Source organism: Sceloporus occidentalis, unplaced genomic scaffold (assembly GCF_023333645.1).
Source record: "Sceloporus occidentalis isolate IW3139 unplaced genomic scaffold, rSceOcc1.0.p SCAF_1, whole genome shotgun sequence".
NCBI classification, from domain to species: domain Eukaryota; kingdom Metazoa; phylum Chordata; class Lepidosauria; order Squamata; family Phrynosomatidae; genus Sceloporus; species Sceloporus occidentalis.
The window spans coordinates 174,706,282-174,724,530 of record NW_028316981.1 but is presented as its reverse complement, the minus strand read 5'-3'; the positions used below and the strand labels follow the sequence as shown (position 1 = coordinate 174,724,530).

At 43.0% G+C, this 18,249-nt stretch overlaps 1 protein-coding gene across 2 annotated transcripts in view; it reads left to right on the top strand.

The window, feature by feature from the left end:
• The first annotated feature begins 1,180 nt into the window (after window positions 1-1,180).
• Window positions 1,181-18,249, top strand: part of RAPGEF3 (Rap guanine nucleotide exchange factor 3) — a 62,647-nt gene continuing 45,578 nt past the window's right edge. For both annotated transcript variants that reach the window (XM_089482835.1, XM_089482843.1), the window contains exons 1-2: window positions 1,181-1,349; window positions 2,789-3,007. In XM_089482835.1, coding sequence (XP_089338961.1) covers window positions 1,344-1,349; window positions 2,789-3,007 — 225 coding nt within the window. In that variant the 5' untranslated portion in view covers window positions 1,181-1,343. The remainder of the gene's footprint in view (window positions 1,350-2,788; window positions 3,008-18,249) is intronic.

Here is an 18,249-nt window from a genome sequence, read left to right as displayed (position 1 = left end):
AATTTGAGGGCAAGTCAAAACCATCACTGTTGAAGTATAGTAGAGAAAATTTGTGAGAGCCAGCACGGCGTAGTGGTTCGGACTACGACTCTGGAGGCTAGGGTTTGATTTCCAGCTTGGCTGTGAAACCCCTTGGGCAGGCCACATGCGCTCAGCCTCAGAAGAAGGCAATGGGAAACCTCCTCTGAACACCTCTTGGCAAGAAAACTCCATGATAGGTTTGCCTTAGGGGCTCCATAAGTCAAAAACGTCTTGATAGCACACAACAACAACTCACCTACTAGTCATGGGGGCTCCTCTGAACAAATCTTGCTAAGAAAACCCCATGATAGGTTTGCCTTACAGTCGCCATAAGTTGGAAACATCTGGAAGGCACACAACAACAATGGAAAATTTGTATGCTAGATGTCCTAGCCACAAAGGACAACAAGGCACCACCAAAGGTAGGAAATTCAAGAAAAAAATTGACATTCCAAAATGAAAAGTTACAAACATTCATATAAAGATACCCTGCTGTTTCTGAATCATGTTCAGAATGGAGGCCATTTTGGAATTCCTCCTGCACCAAAGGTTGAAATGTTGGACATGTCTGGGAACAGGAGACCAGGCGGTCACCCTGGCCCCATACAAAATTGGAAAGAGAAAGGCAGCCCACCTCCAAATCCACCCCTCCGAAGGCCTTCTAGTCAACTAGAGATATGAGAAACTCCCCCAAAAAAGAAAAGCCAGCATCCATTGTGATTGAGAACTGCTTGGAGGCAAGGCCTGCTGCCCTGTTTGGGGAGATTTTTCTTTTTCAAAGAGTTGTGAGATGCTTCAAAGCCACCTGAGGCTGCTTTGAACTCCTCAAGACTTGCTTTTCCAGAATGGTTCCTGACCTCCACAGCCACAAATCAGTTACACAAATACACACACACACACTGCTGGATGGCTGGGAGGTGTGGTCCTCCCAGCCATCCTGGTGAGAGGCTTTTCCAGCTGAGAGCCTCCAGGCACAGGGCCAAATTGCTCTCCTGGCTGCAGCCTTGGCAGCTCTTTTCCTGCTCCTGCTGCTCCCAGAAGAGGGAAGGCGCAGGAGCCTGTGTTCTCTCTCTCTCTTTTCTTTCTTGGGACGATGTGTCAGACCAGGAAGCCAGCAGCAAGATCCTGGTGGCTCCTTGCTCAGTGCCAGCCGGCAGTCTTTGGGTGAGTGCCACCAACAAATGGCTTGATCGCCCTCTCAAATGGGACTTGGTGGTCCTCCTGATCAAGGATTTGACTCCTTTTTCCTGCTAATGGCATCCCTTATCTGACTTGTTTGCCCTTCTGTGTGCAGTCTTCTCCATGTGGAGCAGGCGTGGGATATGAAGGTGAGTGTGTGGATGGGAGATGTGCTACCTAGAAGTTGCCTAAGAAGCACAGGGCATCAGATCTCATCTGACTTGGGAGGCTAAGCACGGTCAGGCCTGGTTATTACTTAGGAAGGGAGACCACCTGGGAATCCCAGGTGTTGTAAGCTATATTTCCGAGGGGGCAATGACAAACTACATCTGAATATTCCTTGTAGAAGAAAACCCTCTGTAATTCATGGGGGTGCTGTAAATTGAAAGCTGACTTGAAAGCATACGCAACCACACACAAAACAGAGCTGTCTGGAGGCATCTACCGTGTTGAGTCTCCCTTGCCCAAAATACTGGGAACCAAAAGTCGTTGGGATTTTGGAATATTTGAATGTGCATAATAAGATGTCTTGGAGATGGGATCCAAGTCTAAACATGAAATTCATTTATTTGTTGCATATACCTTATACACCTAGCTTGAAGGTAAATTTATGCAGAATATTTTAAATAATCTTTGGGATTCTGGAATATTTGCATAGGCATAATAAGATGTCTTGGAGATGGGATCCAAGTCTGAACATGAAAGTAAATTTATGCAGATTATTTTAAATAATTTTGTGCATGAAAAAATCTTGTGTACACTGAACCATCAGAAACCAAAGGTGCCACTGTCTCAGCCACCCATGTGGATAGTTTTGGATTTGGAATTCTGGATCAAGGATATTCAACCTGTAATCCATTCTTCTCACCATCACCCAGAAATGTAGTCTGGTAGTGCTGATGGGAACAGACGGCGCGGGGGGGGGGGGGGGGGGGGCATAATGCTGAACTGTATCAAGGGATTGGTGAGTGGACATCAAATAATTTGGTGGTCAGTAGAGTTCAGTTTAGTGGATGCCGGGTGGACTCCTCAATGGATCACCACACAGACATGGCATAGGGTGAAGAGAAAGGTGTCTGGTAGCTAAAGCAAGCCAGGACTGGGAAATCTCTAGATCTAACCTCTAATATCAGAAGATGGTCTTGAAACAAGCCACTGTCTTCATTTCACTCTCAGAGTTAATAGTTTTAACCTGCCTTAAAAGTTTTTTGAAAGTATTGCTGGGGTAAAGTGTTTTGGGGATTAGGTAGCCGTATAAAAAGTATGTAATATTTCAGGTAAAATAAATATTTTTTTTAAAATTATGCATGTGAAAAATATAGTTTTAAAAAAAAGTATATATGCAAGAGAACAAATTTATGTATGCATGTTGTTGTTGTTGTTGTTGTTGTTGTTGTTGTTGTTGTTATTCATTGCCTGTATGTTTTCCTGTATTATTACAATCTGGCTCTTCCAGTGAGTCCAGGGATCACTAATTCCAACAACTCCTAAGATTGGCTTTCCCATTGTGTTAGCAGAAGATAAGAGCTTTCAAAGCAGGGAGTTGCTACCATTGTTCTTTCCCAGCTGCTTCCTTTTCTTCCCAAAGGTGGTCTGGAGTGGGCAGGGATGGTGGAATGTCAGCTTTCCATTCAGTGACAACTCACACTCGGCCCAGCTCTCTGGAGGTCTCCCAGTGGATCCCATCTTTGAAGACAGCCTCCTTGACCTGTTTTGGAGAAAGATGCATCTGTTCCGCAGCTGCAGCTACCGGATCCAGCTGGAGGGACAGGTGGGCAGTGTTCCACGGATCCAGGGCATCCGATGGGTGAGTAAGGATGCTCTGTGTTTTTAGTGGACCCACAGGTGATGCATGTGGGTGGATGTTTTGTTTTTTAGAGAGGTGGTTTTGCTGGCTAGGTAGGTTGATTAAAACAACAGGGCACACAGATAGGAATGGTGGTTCACTCAGCCGGGACAAACCGCAAGTTCCTTATCACGCCTGGAGCTGGTTTTACAGGCCACTGGGAGTCAACCTGGTAAAGCTCACCACTGACACAAACAGGGCCAAGGATCAGTACGTTCTTGGCTCTGGAAAGGACATGGAGCCGTTTTCCAAAAACAGGAGTTGTACACATACATATCTTGTTGAGTGTAGACAAGGCAAAACATGCCCCACTTAAGCATGTCCTGGGACAGCTTCCATCATTGTCTCCTGTCCCTTTGAATTGTAGTTGAGCTTCCTTTCCTTGCTGTTCTATGTCAGAGTTGCATTCCCGCTGGTTCTGCTTTCTGTTTGTTTGTTTTCCTGCCTGCTTCTGGTATCACAGAAATGTTTAAGACCACTGCACATATGCTTTTTGTTTGTTTATGAAGCTGGTGTTTTGCCTTCCCCAACAGAGCTCAGGGTTATCCCAGTTTATCCTTTGTACATCTGGAAAGTGTGTGCATGCCTGCGTGCGTGAAAGAGAAAAAAGGAGATGGGGGGGGGGGAGTGAGAATGCTTGCCTGTGACTGGTCCACTCAATGAGTTTTATAGTTGAGCAGAGAGTTGAACCCAGGACTTCTCAGTCTAAGTCTATACCAATAGCCCCCTGCTTTGTCTTCCAGGCTGTGAGTGGTGTCTTTTTTTAAAAAAAACCTGTTGGACATGGATATTAGTTGGGCATGATGGGAGTTATACTCTCACACATTTGATGAATACCTACCAGGGGATAGCAGTTCTATATGGTAATTCACATTGGGTTTTGAATTACAAAATTCTAAAGAGGACTTTTCATTACTTAGCTTCAATATCAAGCCTTTGTAGTGTACAAAATCCCTGGGGCCTGGTACTCCTCACAACTATCATGTGTGCATGCCATGTTGAACGTGTTTGCATCTTGAACCAGTGTAGGCATTAGCATGTCAATGTGTGCAGAGATCTGTTGACTGAGGCCAGTCAGTAAATGGACAGATTGGTGTATATGTGCATGTGTTAGATAGTAAACCGTGTCCTTCTAAGGGCCAAGGGCCTAGTGTAACACGAATATGTGTATAACACAGTTTGGAGTGTGCGCCTCACTGTAAATGCAAGGTGGGCTTCTCAGCTATCTTATGACAAATCTGTAAGTTCTTTTAGAACAGGGCTGGGCAACTTTGAATTACCTTCCTCAATGTGGAATATTCCTCAGTTTCACAACATCACCATTTTGGGGGTAGATTCCCAAGGCCCCACTCAGCAGAATGAACAAGAGTGAGCAATGTTGGCCCTCCAGATGTGATTTTGGCCTACATCTTCCAGCATAGTCAGTGGTGAGGGATTATGGTGAATGCAATCCAAAGAACATCTGGAGGGCCGGGGTTGTTCACCCCTGTGCTTGGTAGGGCATTCATGTTTTGCAATGCCTTGCATTTGAACATCCCACTCGTTGCTCATCAAGTCTTTCTTGCACCTTCTCAGTATGGGATGAATGGGATCCTCATGTATTCTTCAATATGGAATATTCCTCATTTCCTCAGAACCATCAGAGCAGGAGTTTGGAAGAAGTTTCCCAAGGCCCCAGTCAGCAGAATGAACAGGAGGTTTTACAAATGTACCAGGGCTGATTTGCTATCTAAACCTCCCCTCTCTCATACCACCGCTAACTCCAGGGTCTAACAATTTGCCTTACTACCACAACTGTGTTTTCATCACCTATCCCTTTTCAGTAATGGCTTTCCATCTTGAAAAATGCAAATAATTTGTGTCTGGCAGAGCAGGCAGAAATTGAAAGATGTCTTTCTGTACTGGGGCAACACCAACCCTAGTGACACCACTGTTTCCCCCTTTATTTACTGCTGCCCAACTCAAGCATGAAAGGCACTGGGAGACCTTGGGCAAGTCACCTGCTCTCAGCCTCAGGGGAATGCAGTGGAAAACCTCCTCTGAACAAACCTTGCCAAGAAAACCCCATGATAGGTTAGATTTAGGGTCGCCATAAGTTGGAAACAACTTGAAGGCATACAAGAACAACAAACCTGGGATACAGGGGTTCACCCCTCCTGCAAAGTTCATTTATTGACCAAGCAACCACAACTCTCCTCATCCTCCTCAACTCACCCTTATCTTGCTTTCTGGACAGCTGCTATTCCAGTCCTGCCCTTCAGGGCAACTTCCTAAAAGGGTTGTTCATACTTTCCCCCATTTTCCTGCCTCTGCCTGTAGGGACCAGAGAGCCTGCTTGTCGCCAGAAATCCGGCCAAAGTGGGCAGCCAGCCAAAGCTAGAGCCGACTGGTTTTTTTCTTCCTGGCAATGTTTGGCTGCTCCAGTTCCCAGGGGGCCATCGCCCTTCCGTAGACTAAAGTGAACAGCCTAGGCTTCCCCTGGGGAGCCCTCTTCCTCTGCAATTTCTTCTATGAGAGGATTCAGCTGGTGATGATGATCAGGCAAACCTGCAGGCAGGAGAAAAGACCTGTTCACTTGGGTGTGGAACAAATTCTTCCAGCTTAGTGGATATGTGACCTTTCTGCCTTGTCAAAGCTTGTAAAATGTACCTTTTTGGACTAAAGCTCTCAGACCTCTGCCCAGTCAGGATGTCCACTGAGCATTCTGGTACTTGCAGTCCCCAAAGCAACCTCTCATACCATCCAACTGTCCTGACTTGACAGGGACAGTCTGGCTTCATTCTCTGTTGTCACACTTTTTCAACTTTTAAAATGTTCTAGCTTCTCTCCCCTTCTCCCAGTTTCCCCATTTATCTGTGATTTAGGGCTAGTCTACATGTACAGTAATTGTATGTGAATTGCTGCCTCCGCTTGCAGTGTCCGGGAACCGCAGCCTTTAAATGGCGCGGCTCCCGGACGCTGCAGAGAAGGAGTGAGGAAATCGCGCTCCTTCTCAGGCCCCGGAAGAGGCGCCGCGAGTGCCAAAGGGCGCACTCGTGGCGTCACTTCCGGTGCGCCACGTGCGGACGCAGAGTGTCCACTATGTCAAAATGGCGGTGCCCGTATGAACAGGGCGCCGCCATTTTGTACGGACTGAGTCTGTGATAGGGTAAGGGACGTCTAGAAGAGACACCCCTTTTTCAAACTGGGACGTCCTCAGGATGTCCCTAATGGCGGTTTGTAACCCGCCTTAGTTTGTAGCAACTGATATCAAATTGCAAAAGTAATTTGCACCCGATCAAGTCAGCAGGGAAGGAGAGCAGAGGAGAGGGAAATCCTGCTCTTCCCAGGAGGCTCAGACAAAAGCAAACTACTGCAACCTCCCCTAGCTTGTGTGTTTTTCTTCAGTAATAACTTCTCCCATCATGACTACACTCTCATGTTACTTAGCAACACATATCCCATTTTTTTTCTGTGAAATATTGGAGAGGATAGGATTTCTTCAAGGTTTGCATATGTGGAGTCCTTCATTTCAGCCATGTGTCATGCCCATAGATTTTATTCTTACAATTTCCCCAACACTCAAGACTTTGGGGAAGTTAACTGCCTTGGAAATAGTAATAAAAAACCGTGTGCCTCTCTGAACTTTGTGAGTGTTTCTTTTTCACCATTACCTTGTTTCCCCCTCTCTTGGGATTATTGAAGGAGAGCTTTGACTTTGAGAAATCATGGGTTTGCTGCAAACTTGTGGTGGGCTGATCACACATTCTACACAGACAAAAACTACTGGCTGTGTGTTTACTTTTCCACTTGTTACACTGGTGTTCTGCCCTTCCTCCAAGTTGCTCTAAGGGCCAGTTTGAGCTTCCAGACAATATTAGGAGGGAGGAGAGGTTAAATGACAATGCATCATCCAAGGCTGTCCAGGACACTTCCCTCTCTTGACCCTTTTCAAGGAGGAGGCACTGTGTCAAAAATAATTTTAAGGTTATTGCACATGTTTTTCTCCTGAGCGGGGCACGGGCTGGGCATGGGTGTAAATCACTTAAAATGATTTCTGCATGCCTATGTGCCCAGTTCTTACCTTGTTTCCCCATCTCTTGGAGTCTAGGAGAAGTCTGGATCGGGTACACGATGCCTCAAAGCTGGGTACAGAGACATGCAAAAACATCTGTTTTAAGCAGTTTATGCTCATGCCCAGCTTGGGAGAAAAACATGTGCAATAATCTTTACTTATCCTCTCCTCTCCTCCCACCCACCTAGTGAGTTAAATAAGTGAAAGCTACTTTTGCACTTTTAACTCATTTTGCAGCAACTGAAGACAGTTTTGGAGAAAGGGAGGAAGAGAGTGAAATCAGGACATTTCAGCTGAAATCAGAACAAATTGTTTTTATATTTTGTAACCAGCCTTGATTCCCCGTGAAAAGGTGAGCTATAAATAAATCATATTATTATTACTATTATTATTAAATTAACTGAAAAAGTGACACAACAGAGGATTAACCAGGACTATCCCAGTCAGATAGGGACAGTTGGAGGGTATGGAAGTACTCAGACTTTTGGATTTGCAAGGATCGACATTTTCTAACACTATCATCCTGTAGACTGCAGCTAAGCTTAGAAGAAACAGGAAATCCTTCCTCTGAGGCTGAGAGAGTGTGACTTGCCCAAGGTGACCCAATGGGTTTCATGGCTAAGCTGGAAATCGAACTTTGGTCTCCAGAGTTGTAGTCCAACATTCAAACCACTACGACTGAACAGGATCTATTTAATTTGTTTGCAAATATTGGGGAACCAATGACATGAGGAGCTAGAGTGGTTACAGCATGTGTGATGTGTAACATGCTGAAGTTTAAGGTCTCCATTTCTATTTTTCCCCCCCTAGGACTGTCTTGAAAAAATATTTATTTATTTACTCTATTTATATACTGCTTTTCTCCCAACCTGGGACCCAAAGTGGCTTACAGTGTAATTTAAAACAAAATGTCTACAACAGTATGTGACACAATAGTTTCTTTTTAAAAATTAAACACTGATTTGGCAGGGACAGTCCCAATTAACCCTCTTGTCATCCCACTTTTTAGCTGCTTTTAAAATGTCCCAGTTTCTCTTTTCCCAGGGATGTCATTTGTGGGTTTGGGGGTGCTGGCCACAACAAATGATACCCTAAGGAGTGAGTGTGACACCACTGCTCCCCAAACATCTGCCTTTGTGCAAAAACAGGCTGTGGCATAAAACTGGAACCCTTTAAAATGCCAAAGACAAGGTGTGAATAGGGCAAGTCTCAGTAGGAGGAGAAAGGAGGCCCCAGGTTTTTTTCATTTTTAACAAAATTAATTTAAAATTTTAATTTTAAAATATTTTAAAAATATTTTTTATTTTTTCAAAAATTTTATTTGAAAACACGACAGCTTACTAATTTTCACTTTAACCACATGAAACTATGTACATGTAAATACTCTGACGCTGTGCATATAATATTATAATATGAAGGTATAATTTTAATTTTGTTAGTTGTTTATGTCACAACTATTACCATTACCTTCAGTGATATACAGGAATTATGATTTATGAGTAACATTAGTACAAAAACAAAACAAAACACATTACTAAGTATTGTGTATGGTGGTGGTAAGGGAGGGGGGTCAGTGTGTGTGAGAGGGGTGACATCATGGAGTTTATCAGACAAGGGGAACTGGAAGTATAATCCGATGGCAATCTGAACGCAATCATGGGGTTTCACGTTATTGTGTGATAACCCACTACACACAAATTCGGGCAATGGGAAGTTAGTCTGAACGCAATCATGTGGTTTCACGTTATTGCGTGATAGACTGCCACACGCAAATTCAGGCAATGGCATGCTATTTTTGGGCAATGGGGAGCCAGTTTGAATGCAATGTGCATTCACGTAACTGCACTAAACTAGCGACTTTAAGTGAATGCGTTCTGGCCCCACTTTCTTTTCATTCGATTTTAAAAGAAATTCCTCCCTTTTGATAAACTCCCATGTGTGACTACACTGAGTGACTCCAACCCTGCACTTTCCCCCTTTGTCCTCAGCTTACTTCAGTTGTTGCAAACTGAGTTCAAAGTGCCAAAGGAGTTTGCATTTACTTAGCTCAGCAGGGAGGAGATGGGAGGGCAGAATCTTGCTGTTCCCAGGAGGTTCAGACAAAAGCAAACAACTGCAGCCTCCCTTAGTTTGTGTGTCCTTCCTCCTTAATAGCTTTTGCCATCTTGACCACTTCCTAATGTTGCTTAGGCCACATGTGTTTTCATCTGCAAAATGTTATAGGGTGTGGCAATAGATACTTTAAAATGTATATCAACTGTTTTGTATATTCTGACAGCACTATATAAAAATGCTAAAGTCGACGTTAGCTTTTTAGGGGGAGAGAGTCACTTATGAGGTAGCATACACCAAACCCTCCATTGTGGGACTACATCATATGAATGGCTCAGTACCATGAAACAGATGTTGCTGTATGCAAACAGATTTCCAAATTCTTCCACATGATGGCTGTATAGCATGGGGTTAAGAAATCTTTTGGCCCTTCAATGGAATGGACAAAGGTAAGACATTGTTGGCATAGTAGTATAACATTCTGAAGGGTCATTGTTGCCATAGGGTGCATGCTAAACTTTTACACATGTTTTTAGCAGGGTCATTCTAATATGTGGGGGAATAGGCCTGTTTGTGGACAATTTTATTGTGATTCTAGGGCACAGGGATACAGATAGGTGTTAAGAACACAAGGAAATCTCTGTTTCATTAAGATCAAGATTCCTAGTCTAGCAACATGGGGAAATACACTCTGTCTTTGATCTGCTCAGGTGTTGCTTTATTTGGCAGAGTGCAGCTTGTATTGTACTATACCTGTAATTACAAAAATGCAGTTACTTAGTTCCGAGTTGCTCCTTTAAAAGGGGGAGGGAAGGAAGGAAGGAAGGAACCAAACTACCTTTACAAAACAACACATAGAGTAGGAACCAAGAGATTAACATGAGACTGATAAGGAATTTCCCCAATCATGTCAAAGGGAAATACTGTGGCGTAATAATTAGAATGTTAGATTTGGGAATCTGGTTTCTATTCTTCACAGAACCATGAAATCTATTGGTTGCCTTTGGGCCAAACATATTCTTTTAGCTTGGCCTACCTTCTCCCGTGATTGTTGTGTTGCATAAGACAGACAGACAGACAGATTAATTTATTGAATTAGTCTACTGAACCTTTTAAACAGAATTGTTGTGAACATAAAGCTGGGAAAAGTAGTCTCATGTACATAGCCTTGAACTCACTGGATGAAAGGCAGGTTATAAATGTACCTAGCAGATACAGGGCATCAGAGAGGCATGATAGCAAAGGGCATAGTAGGCAGATAGTGCAGGAAGTGCCAAGGGGAAGGTTACCCGTGCAAGAAGAGTCACCACTGCATGTCATGGAATTGTAACCTAGGCTGCATCTGCACTGCAGAAATAATATAGTTTGATACCCTTTTAACTGTCATAGCTCCATCATATGGAATCCTAGGATTTGTAGTTTGTTGTGGGACCAGAGGTCTCTGACAGAGAAGGCTAAATATCTCACAGAACTACATATCCTGGGATTCCATAAGCATTGAGCAATGGCAGTTAGTGTCAAACTGCATTAATTCTGCAGTGTATATTAACCCGTAACCTACTCTCAGAGCAATTTGGGAGGCAAGTAGGGGAGTATCTTCTAGCTGTCAGAAATATGATGATATCGAAAGTAGGAATAAAATGATGTATGAATTGTGTTAATACATATGCTATGAAGCAGGGAGAGATTCCACTGTGATGATTAAAGCCCTTTAAAATGTCAGTGTCACATCAGCTTTAGTTTCATCTGTGCCCAGTGCTCATCTGATGTAAGTTTTACATTGCACCCTGACTAGTCTCAGCTATTATACTGACATGGCCAGGTGGGGGACTATCCCTGTGACATGTCATGTTTTTTTATAGCAGGTTTTTCATTTGTTCGTGGGGTTTTTTGGTTATGCTTTTGCTTCTATGCTGCAAAAAGTTCAATTCTATGCTGCAAAAAGTTCTGAAGATATTTCCAAGAGTGAATGGCCTGCTTTGTTGTTGAAAATCAGACCAAGGAAAGTGAACATTTGCTTTGGCTTGGGTGAAAGATTAGGGAAAGGGGAGATATATACAAGACACAGGGAGTGAGGAATCAGGAAAGCAACAGGTACAATCAAAGCTGTCTTATATTATCAGACTAGTGGTCTATCAAGCGGTGAGGAACTGTGTTTTTGTTTTGTTTTCTGTGTTCTGTCAAAGCACTGGGCAGGGCTAAGGGCACAGAAAAGCAGAACAAGTATGTTTAGAGAAGGTTTGCCATTGTCTTCTCCCGAGGCTAATAGCATGCGACTTGCCCAAAGTCACCAAGTGTTTTTCATGGCAAAGTGAGGAATCAAACCCTAATCTCCAGAGTCATAATCCAGTGCTCAAACCACTACACCACACTGGCTCTCTAAAGGTATATACGAAACATAAATGAATATCATGTTTAGACTTGGGTCCTATCGCCAAGATATCTGCAAATATTCTAAGAACAGCCTTAGGCCTTGTCTGCATGGGGGTAGCCCAAAGTATTCTGGCCCCCGAATTACTCTGGTACAGTTGTGGCTGTTCACACATGCTTTGCTCTGAGGTCAGAATGAAACACCCAGCCTTAATCATGCGGCTGGTCATCTCATTCTGACCTCATAGTGAGTGACTAGTCACAGTGGCAGATACACCAGGGAACCAACAGTACACACTGCAAACAGCTGCACCAGCACCAGAATGCAGGGCAAAGGTAACTTTAAAAATCTGAGTGAAAGGCAACTTTTAAAAGTTTGGTTTAAGGGAGGTGTAACGCAGTTCTGGTGCTGAACGTGCCAGATATTGTCCAGTCTGTTCATACCAGAACTGAGATTTGGGCCATACATCAGCCACACACCCCATATGCCTTTCCCAACCTTCCCAAATCCAAATGTTTTAGACCACAAATACCATCATCCATGCCAATTTGCCAAGATGGCTGGATTGATGAGAAGTGTAATCCAACAGGTTTGAAGGGCATGTGGTTGGCGAACACAAGCATAGACAAATCTTTAGACTCCTGCACAAACCTCCTCTCTCCCCTGTGTTAAAACATGCAAAGATAGTATGGCAGGCAGGGTTTACTTTTGGCCATATTGGGGGTGTGGACAGCCCCATCTAAGACTTGCTAAAATAAACCTGAAATGAGGGAGCTTCTGTACACAATTCAAGTTGCACCTATTAACATTTCAAGTTGAATTTTAAAATTAACATTTGAAAGTCAACATTTAGGAACTCACTTTCAACAAAGTTATAACTCAAGGTAGTACAATGTTACATTGCCAGGTTCATATAAAATGTGCTTCAGTCACCACTTCTTAAATCTAGAAGGATACCTAAGTAGGAATTTAGGAGAATTCAAATGGAGTATAGAAATTTGAATTTTTGGAAGTGAATTTGATACAGGGGAGTTTGACTGAGGTTTACCTCCTGCTATATCAAAAACACCCTTCTAATTTCAAATAGCTCAGTGGATTTGTGTGTGTGTGTGTGATCTCACGTTCTATCTGATATAGTAGTGATTTCTCAATAGATTCTTAGACTCAACACTTGTGGGATTGAGCAAGTTCAGTGTCTAATCAGTCAACAATCTATTTATTTATTCATTATATTTCTGAACCATCCCTACACTTAATGAGTGCTTGCAAAGATCTATGTCAAAACCATAAGCAGGATAAAATGCAGTTAATCTTGTGCTCAGCTGTCAAAGCTTCCCATGCCAAATCTCAGAGGTTTAAAAGTGCTGCCATTCTCAAGTTGAAAGTGGTTTCTGTGACAACAAAATTTATCAGGTAATGTTAGATGAGGCAGAGTGTGGATAAAGATTATTCAGTAAGTGGCAGTTCCACAAAACCATGTGGATTCCTAACATACTTAAAATGTAGCCATGCAAGAATCAGAAATAAATATATAATTCCTTCTGGGTGTTCAACTTGGGTGGTGAGTAATGATAGGAGCAAAAACAGGCCCATTGAGAAACAACAAGAAGGGTGGTATTAACTGGATTGGTTCTATTGTTAGAATGAGACAACAGCCCTGGTCAGTATGTGCAAGGGAGCAGCAAAACAGTCCATTGGCTCTTCCTTCTGAGCTCTCTGGCCAGTCCCCTCCCCTGTACTACACAGACTGTACTAATCCCCAAAACTGGCTGCCCTCACGTGTGGTGGAAAAAAGTTATTTTATTGCCTGTATTGAAATTGTTAGTCCAATCAACTTCTGAATCTGGAATGGAAATAGGGACACTATCTTATCTTTTATCTCAGCAGCCAAATAGCTAGGGCTAGCTTGAGGTACTGGCATGTTGGGTTGGGGAGAAGGCATATCCTCCAACTGTCCTGATTTGACAGGGACAGTCTCAATTAATTTCTGCTATCCCACTTTCATCACTGCTTTTAAAATGTCCGGGTTTCTCTCTCTTCCTCCCACTTTCCACCTCTGTCCTCAGCTTACTTCAGTTGCTGTAGTCTTGAGTTCAAAGTGCAAAGTAGTTTGCACTCAGTTAACTCAGCAGGAGAGAGAGAAGATGTGGGGCCCAATCTTACCCTTCTGCAGCTGCTCTTTATTTGTGTGTTCTTTCTCACTAATAACTTTTGCCATCTTGAACACATTCACATGTTTAATGGTTTTCCACATGTGTAATGGTTTTCATCTGTGAAATGCTGGAAGGTATGGGGAATATTGGATCCTCAGGTCTGTGATATACAAAAAAACTTTAAACAAAAATTAAAGCATCAAAATATACGCAAACACAATGCAGGTGCAGGATGCTTAGACTATACTGGCTTTTGAGTGGAAGTTAGAAAAACAGGAAAAGTAGAAAATGGAGGCAGAGTATAGGGAAGGGAGAAAATGCTTTCCTTCTTGCTGGTGGTAGCAGCCTTCTCCAACCTGCTCCCTTCAGATGTGTTGAACTTCAAATACCACCATCCCAGACCCTCGTGCTGGCAGGGAATGCTGTGAGTTGTAGTGGCCCAAACACCCTGGATGTTACAAGCCATTCTGGTTTGCCAACAGGATCTTGGGGAGAATCACTCCAGCTAGATGTTGACGTCATTTGTTGCTATGTGCCTTCAGATCATTTCCAACTTATGGTGACCCTAAGGCAAACCTATTACAAGGTTTTCTTGGCAAGATTTGTTCTGAGGCTGAGAGGTTGTGACTTGTCCAAAGTCACCCAGTGGCTTTACATGCCCAAATTCAAAACCTGATTTCCAGAATCGTAGTTCACTGCTCAAACCATTGTGTCACATTGCTTCTAAATGAGACAGCAGCTCACAGTATTTTGATGCAGGTTCCACTTCTATTGTGATGGGGAGGAAGCGAACGAATGGCCCCAGGCTTTCAAAGCAGTTGTTCTCCCCGCCCCCCAGTATATATTGAGCTTGGGTCCTATATGCTGACATCCCTGAAACCACCTTGTCAATGGGTTAATTTGAAAGATTAACTTTTAATGATATAATTTCTACTTTGAATATTATATACCTGTCCACTGTTTTTCAGTGGTGTACCGTGTGTGTGTGTGTGTGTATGTGTGTTAGGAGTTTTGTGGTTTATAGTTGTGTTAATTTGCCTGATGGCATGCAACAACATTCAGACAGTCATAACAAGCCATAGGAATAGGAATGGACTGGTCCAACTGCACATCAGTTGGGAGGTTGATTCACCTGTGCGTCTGGGATAATCTGCTTGCCTTTTCAGCATTATCTTGGCGACACACAAGGCCCCTGGCATAAAGGCCTGGAACTGCCCAGCTGATGTAAGAGCTTCAGAGATTGCAGATTAGACAGGCTTCTTTGAAAAGGCTATGAAGATTATGGCAATACTCATTCTTCTGCCTTTTCTTATGGCTGGGACCTGTGTTCCTATTTTATCACACAGAGCATAATCCACTTTTAACTTTGGGCTATATATGTTCATTCTCCTGCTTAGCACACTCTACTCACCCTCCTTAGCTAATTTCCCACACTAAGTAAATTGTAGACAAAGAACTCTTTAACATTCTTTCCTCCTGTGTGAATAGCAATAGAGTCTATCTTTAGGAACTGTCCTCATTCATTACTATTACATTTTGTCTTAGTTTCTCCATGAGAGTAAGCAGCTATTCTCACTCTGATGCACTCTCTCTGTTGTGGATGATCAAACAGAAGAGAAGACTGAGGTCTGATCTGCACTGCAGAAATAATGCCGTTTGACACTGTTTTAACTGCCATGGCTCAATGCTATGTAATTCTGAGATTTGTAGTGTTGTGAGATATTTAGGCTTCTATGCCAGAGAACTCTGTTGACACAACAAACTACAAATACCAAGATTCCAGAGCATGAGCTAAGGCAGTTAAAGTGGTGTCAAACTGCACTATTTTTGCAGCGCAGATTAGGCCCGAGTTTATGTTCTGTGTAGGATTCAATGGAACTTGACTTTTAGGACAGTAGGAATCTGCCATTGCTTCACACCAGCCTTCCAGCCATAGATCTCACCAGTCTTTCCAAGTATACTGTGTGTGTGGGCTGGGGAGGGTGGAAATTGTGGTTGAATATATCTGCAGGATGCCTTTCTGGGGAAGTTTGCTCTCCTCCCAGCAGATGCTGGGACAGAGTTTGGGACCTTCTGCATGCAAACCAAGGGCTCCTCCATTAAGCTGTGGGTTTTGTTTCCCATGTTCCTGTCTTCTGATCTCATATTCATTGTGTTGCTATATAGAAATATAGAGCATGGGGAGGTAGTTTCATTTATTTGTAGTCTCACTTAGTTAAACCTGTCTACATCTGATTGTGGAAGCAGAGGCCAGCCCAACCATTAAGCAAAGGAGATGAATGTCTGAAATGGCAAATGCTTGCAAGGTGGACAGGAATGCAATTTTGGAGGATAGACTGGTATGTGCTACACCACCCACCCTGCTGTTCTCTGGTATTTTGATCCACTGCCAGGAAGATTTGCCTATTGTTTGCATTGACTTTTGGATGTAGAAAATGGAGAAGGGGCCAATTTTATCCTTCACCTCAGGCAGCAAAATATCTTGGGCTATTCCTAAATGTTTTGCTTGATACCTTATTATAGGTCCAGATGCAAGGAAACAAAAATAATATTCTGTAACGTCTCACAGATGAAAACTGGGATGTGTTTGGGCCAGGTGGCAAAGGTTACAAATGAAGAAGAATGCATAAGGTAGAAGATGTTGCAGCAGTTTGTTCTTGCCTGAGCCTCCTGGGAAGGACAAGATTTGAAGTAAACTGAAGAGAAAGCAGGGAAGTGGGAGAAGGAGAGCAAAACTGGGACATTTTAGAAGGAGCTGAAAAGATAGGATGACAGAAGATTAATCGACACTGTTTCTGCCAAATCAAGACAGTTGGAGGATATGAAATTAATTAGCTGTACTAGAGGACACCAATAATTTTCTTTTTTCTGCATGATTTTGGTATGCAAGGATGCTGCTTCAGGGATGTCCTACTTAGGTGTATATTGACTGACACTTCGTTTGATCATTGGATCCACAAGATGAGACCTGTGAGGAATTTGGGGCCTGCCAACTGAGCTCTGCCAATGTGCCATTTGGCCTGCCTGAGGGTGACCTTCTTCTTCTCAGAGCCAAGTTTGGACCTGAGGCGGTTTTCACTTGCTCCTGGCAGCTGGCAGCCCTTGTGATGTTTGCCGAGTGTCAACACCCTGAGGGGAGGGTGGAGTCCTCCTGTTTGTGAGGGAAATGAGAAGCCCTGGCAAGCTGGCAATAAGGCACCTTGGATGGGTGGGTGGGAAGAGAGTGTGCTGACTGAGAGGACATTTCTTGGAACCAAGAGAACAGGAGCTGTGGTTTGATCACTTCCTCTCATTTCTGTTGTGGACAATGCAAAGGAACACAAAAAGTGGGCCTTAGGTTGAGCTGTGGATGTTTCCATGGATGCCAATTTCATTGTCTGGACTTGAGCCTAGAATAAAAGACGTCAAACTAAAGATTGCAAAAGGTTCTTGTAGCATCTTTGAAACCAACCAGCAGAAGAAGTTGTTTACATAAGCTTTTTGTAGACTTGCTCTCCATGCACCTGAGGAAGTAGACCAAGTCTACAAATGCTTATGCTGCAACTTCTTTTGCACAGTTAAGTCTCAAAGATGCTACTTTGCATAGTGGTATTCCAGATTAACATGGGTATGTCTGTGAATTGAACCTACAGAAGTTTGTCTAAAAGCATAAGCTTCATTATCCCCTGGGGATGTAACGGCAAGAACTGTGGGCTGGGTGTGCTCCCATTGCTGCAGGATTAACACCTGACTGCCACAGCCATGCCATGCCAGGTGGCAGTGTGGGTGCCAACACTTCTTCCTTACCTGTATGAGGGTTTTAGTAGGGATGGGAGGAATGTTAAAAAATATTCAAAAATGGTTGAAAAACAGATTTCTTAAGTGACTGGAAACTCTGATGAGGAGAAACGGGGACTGATGAAAATCTTTACAGTATTTCCTGCGGCAGTAAGGTCATTTTTATACAGAAAATATTTCTTTCATATTTCTGAAGAAAATGACAGATCTTACTGTTGTATCCCAGGAAGGCTGATTTTTTTTCTGAGCAGAAACTGCTGATTCCTGTGCAGAAACTTCTGTTTTTGGTTCAAAAACCTCAGAATATATTGTACCATCAAGTACAGCATTTTCTGCAAAAGAGATAGCACTGTCTGCTGAGAAACTGCTATTGTCTGTGCAAAATAAATTAAATAAATAAATAAATAATAAAAATCCATGTGCAAATTTTGCACAGAATAAATCCTGAACTGCAAATAATCTTCAAAAATTGTAGTTACCAAAGACCTTTTCGTGGTGGGAAGAAGATTGTTCACACTACTAGTTTCTTTCTTCAGGAATGAAATAAGTGAAGAATTAGGGGATATCTCTAGTTTGGGCCCCTGGCGCATTTTCAGTCATTGGAGTTTGGTGTTAGATGTTTGTGTCTGGAGTCCCAACACCAGAGCATGGAAAGTTACTTTTAAGAATTAATACAGTTATTGGTTGAGGTCTGTAATACCTTTAATACTGAGCAGCAGGAGAGTGATGCTCCTGTGGGACTCACTGTTAGAATCCAGAACATCATCCTATACCACTGATCAGTTGTGAATTCCTT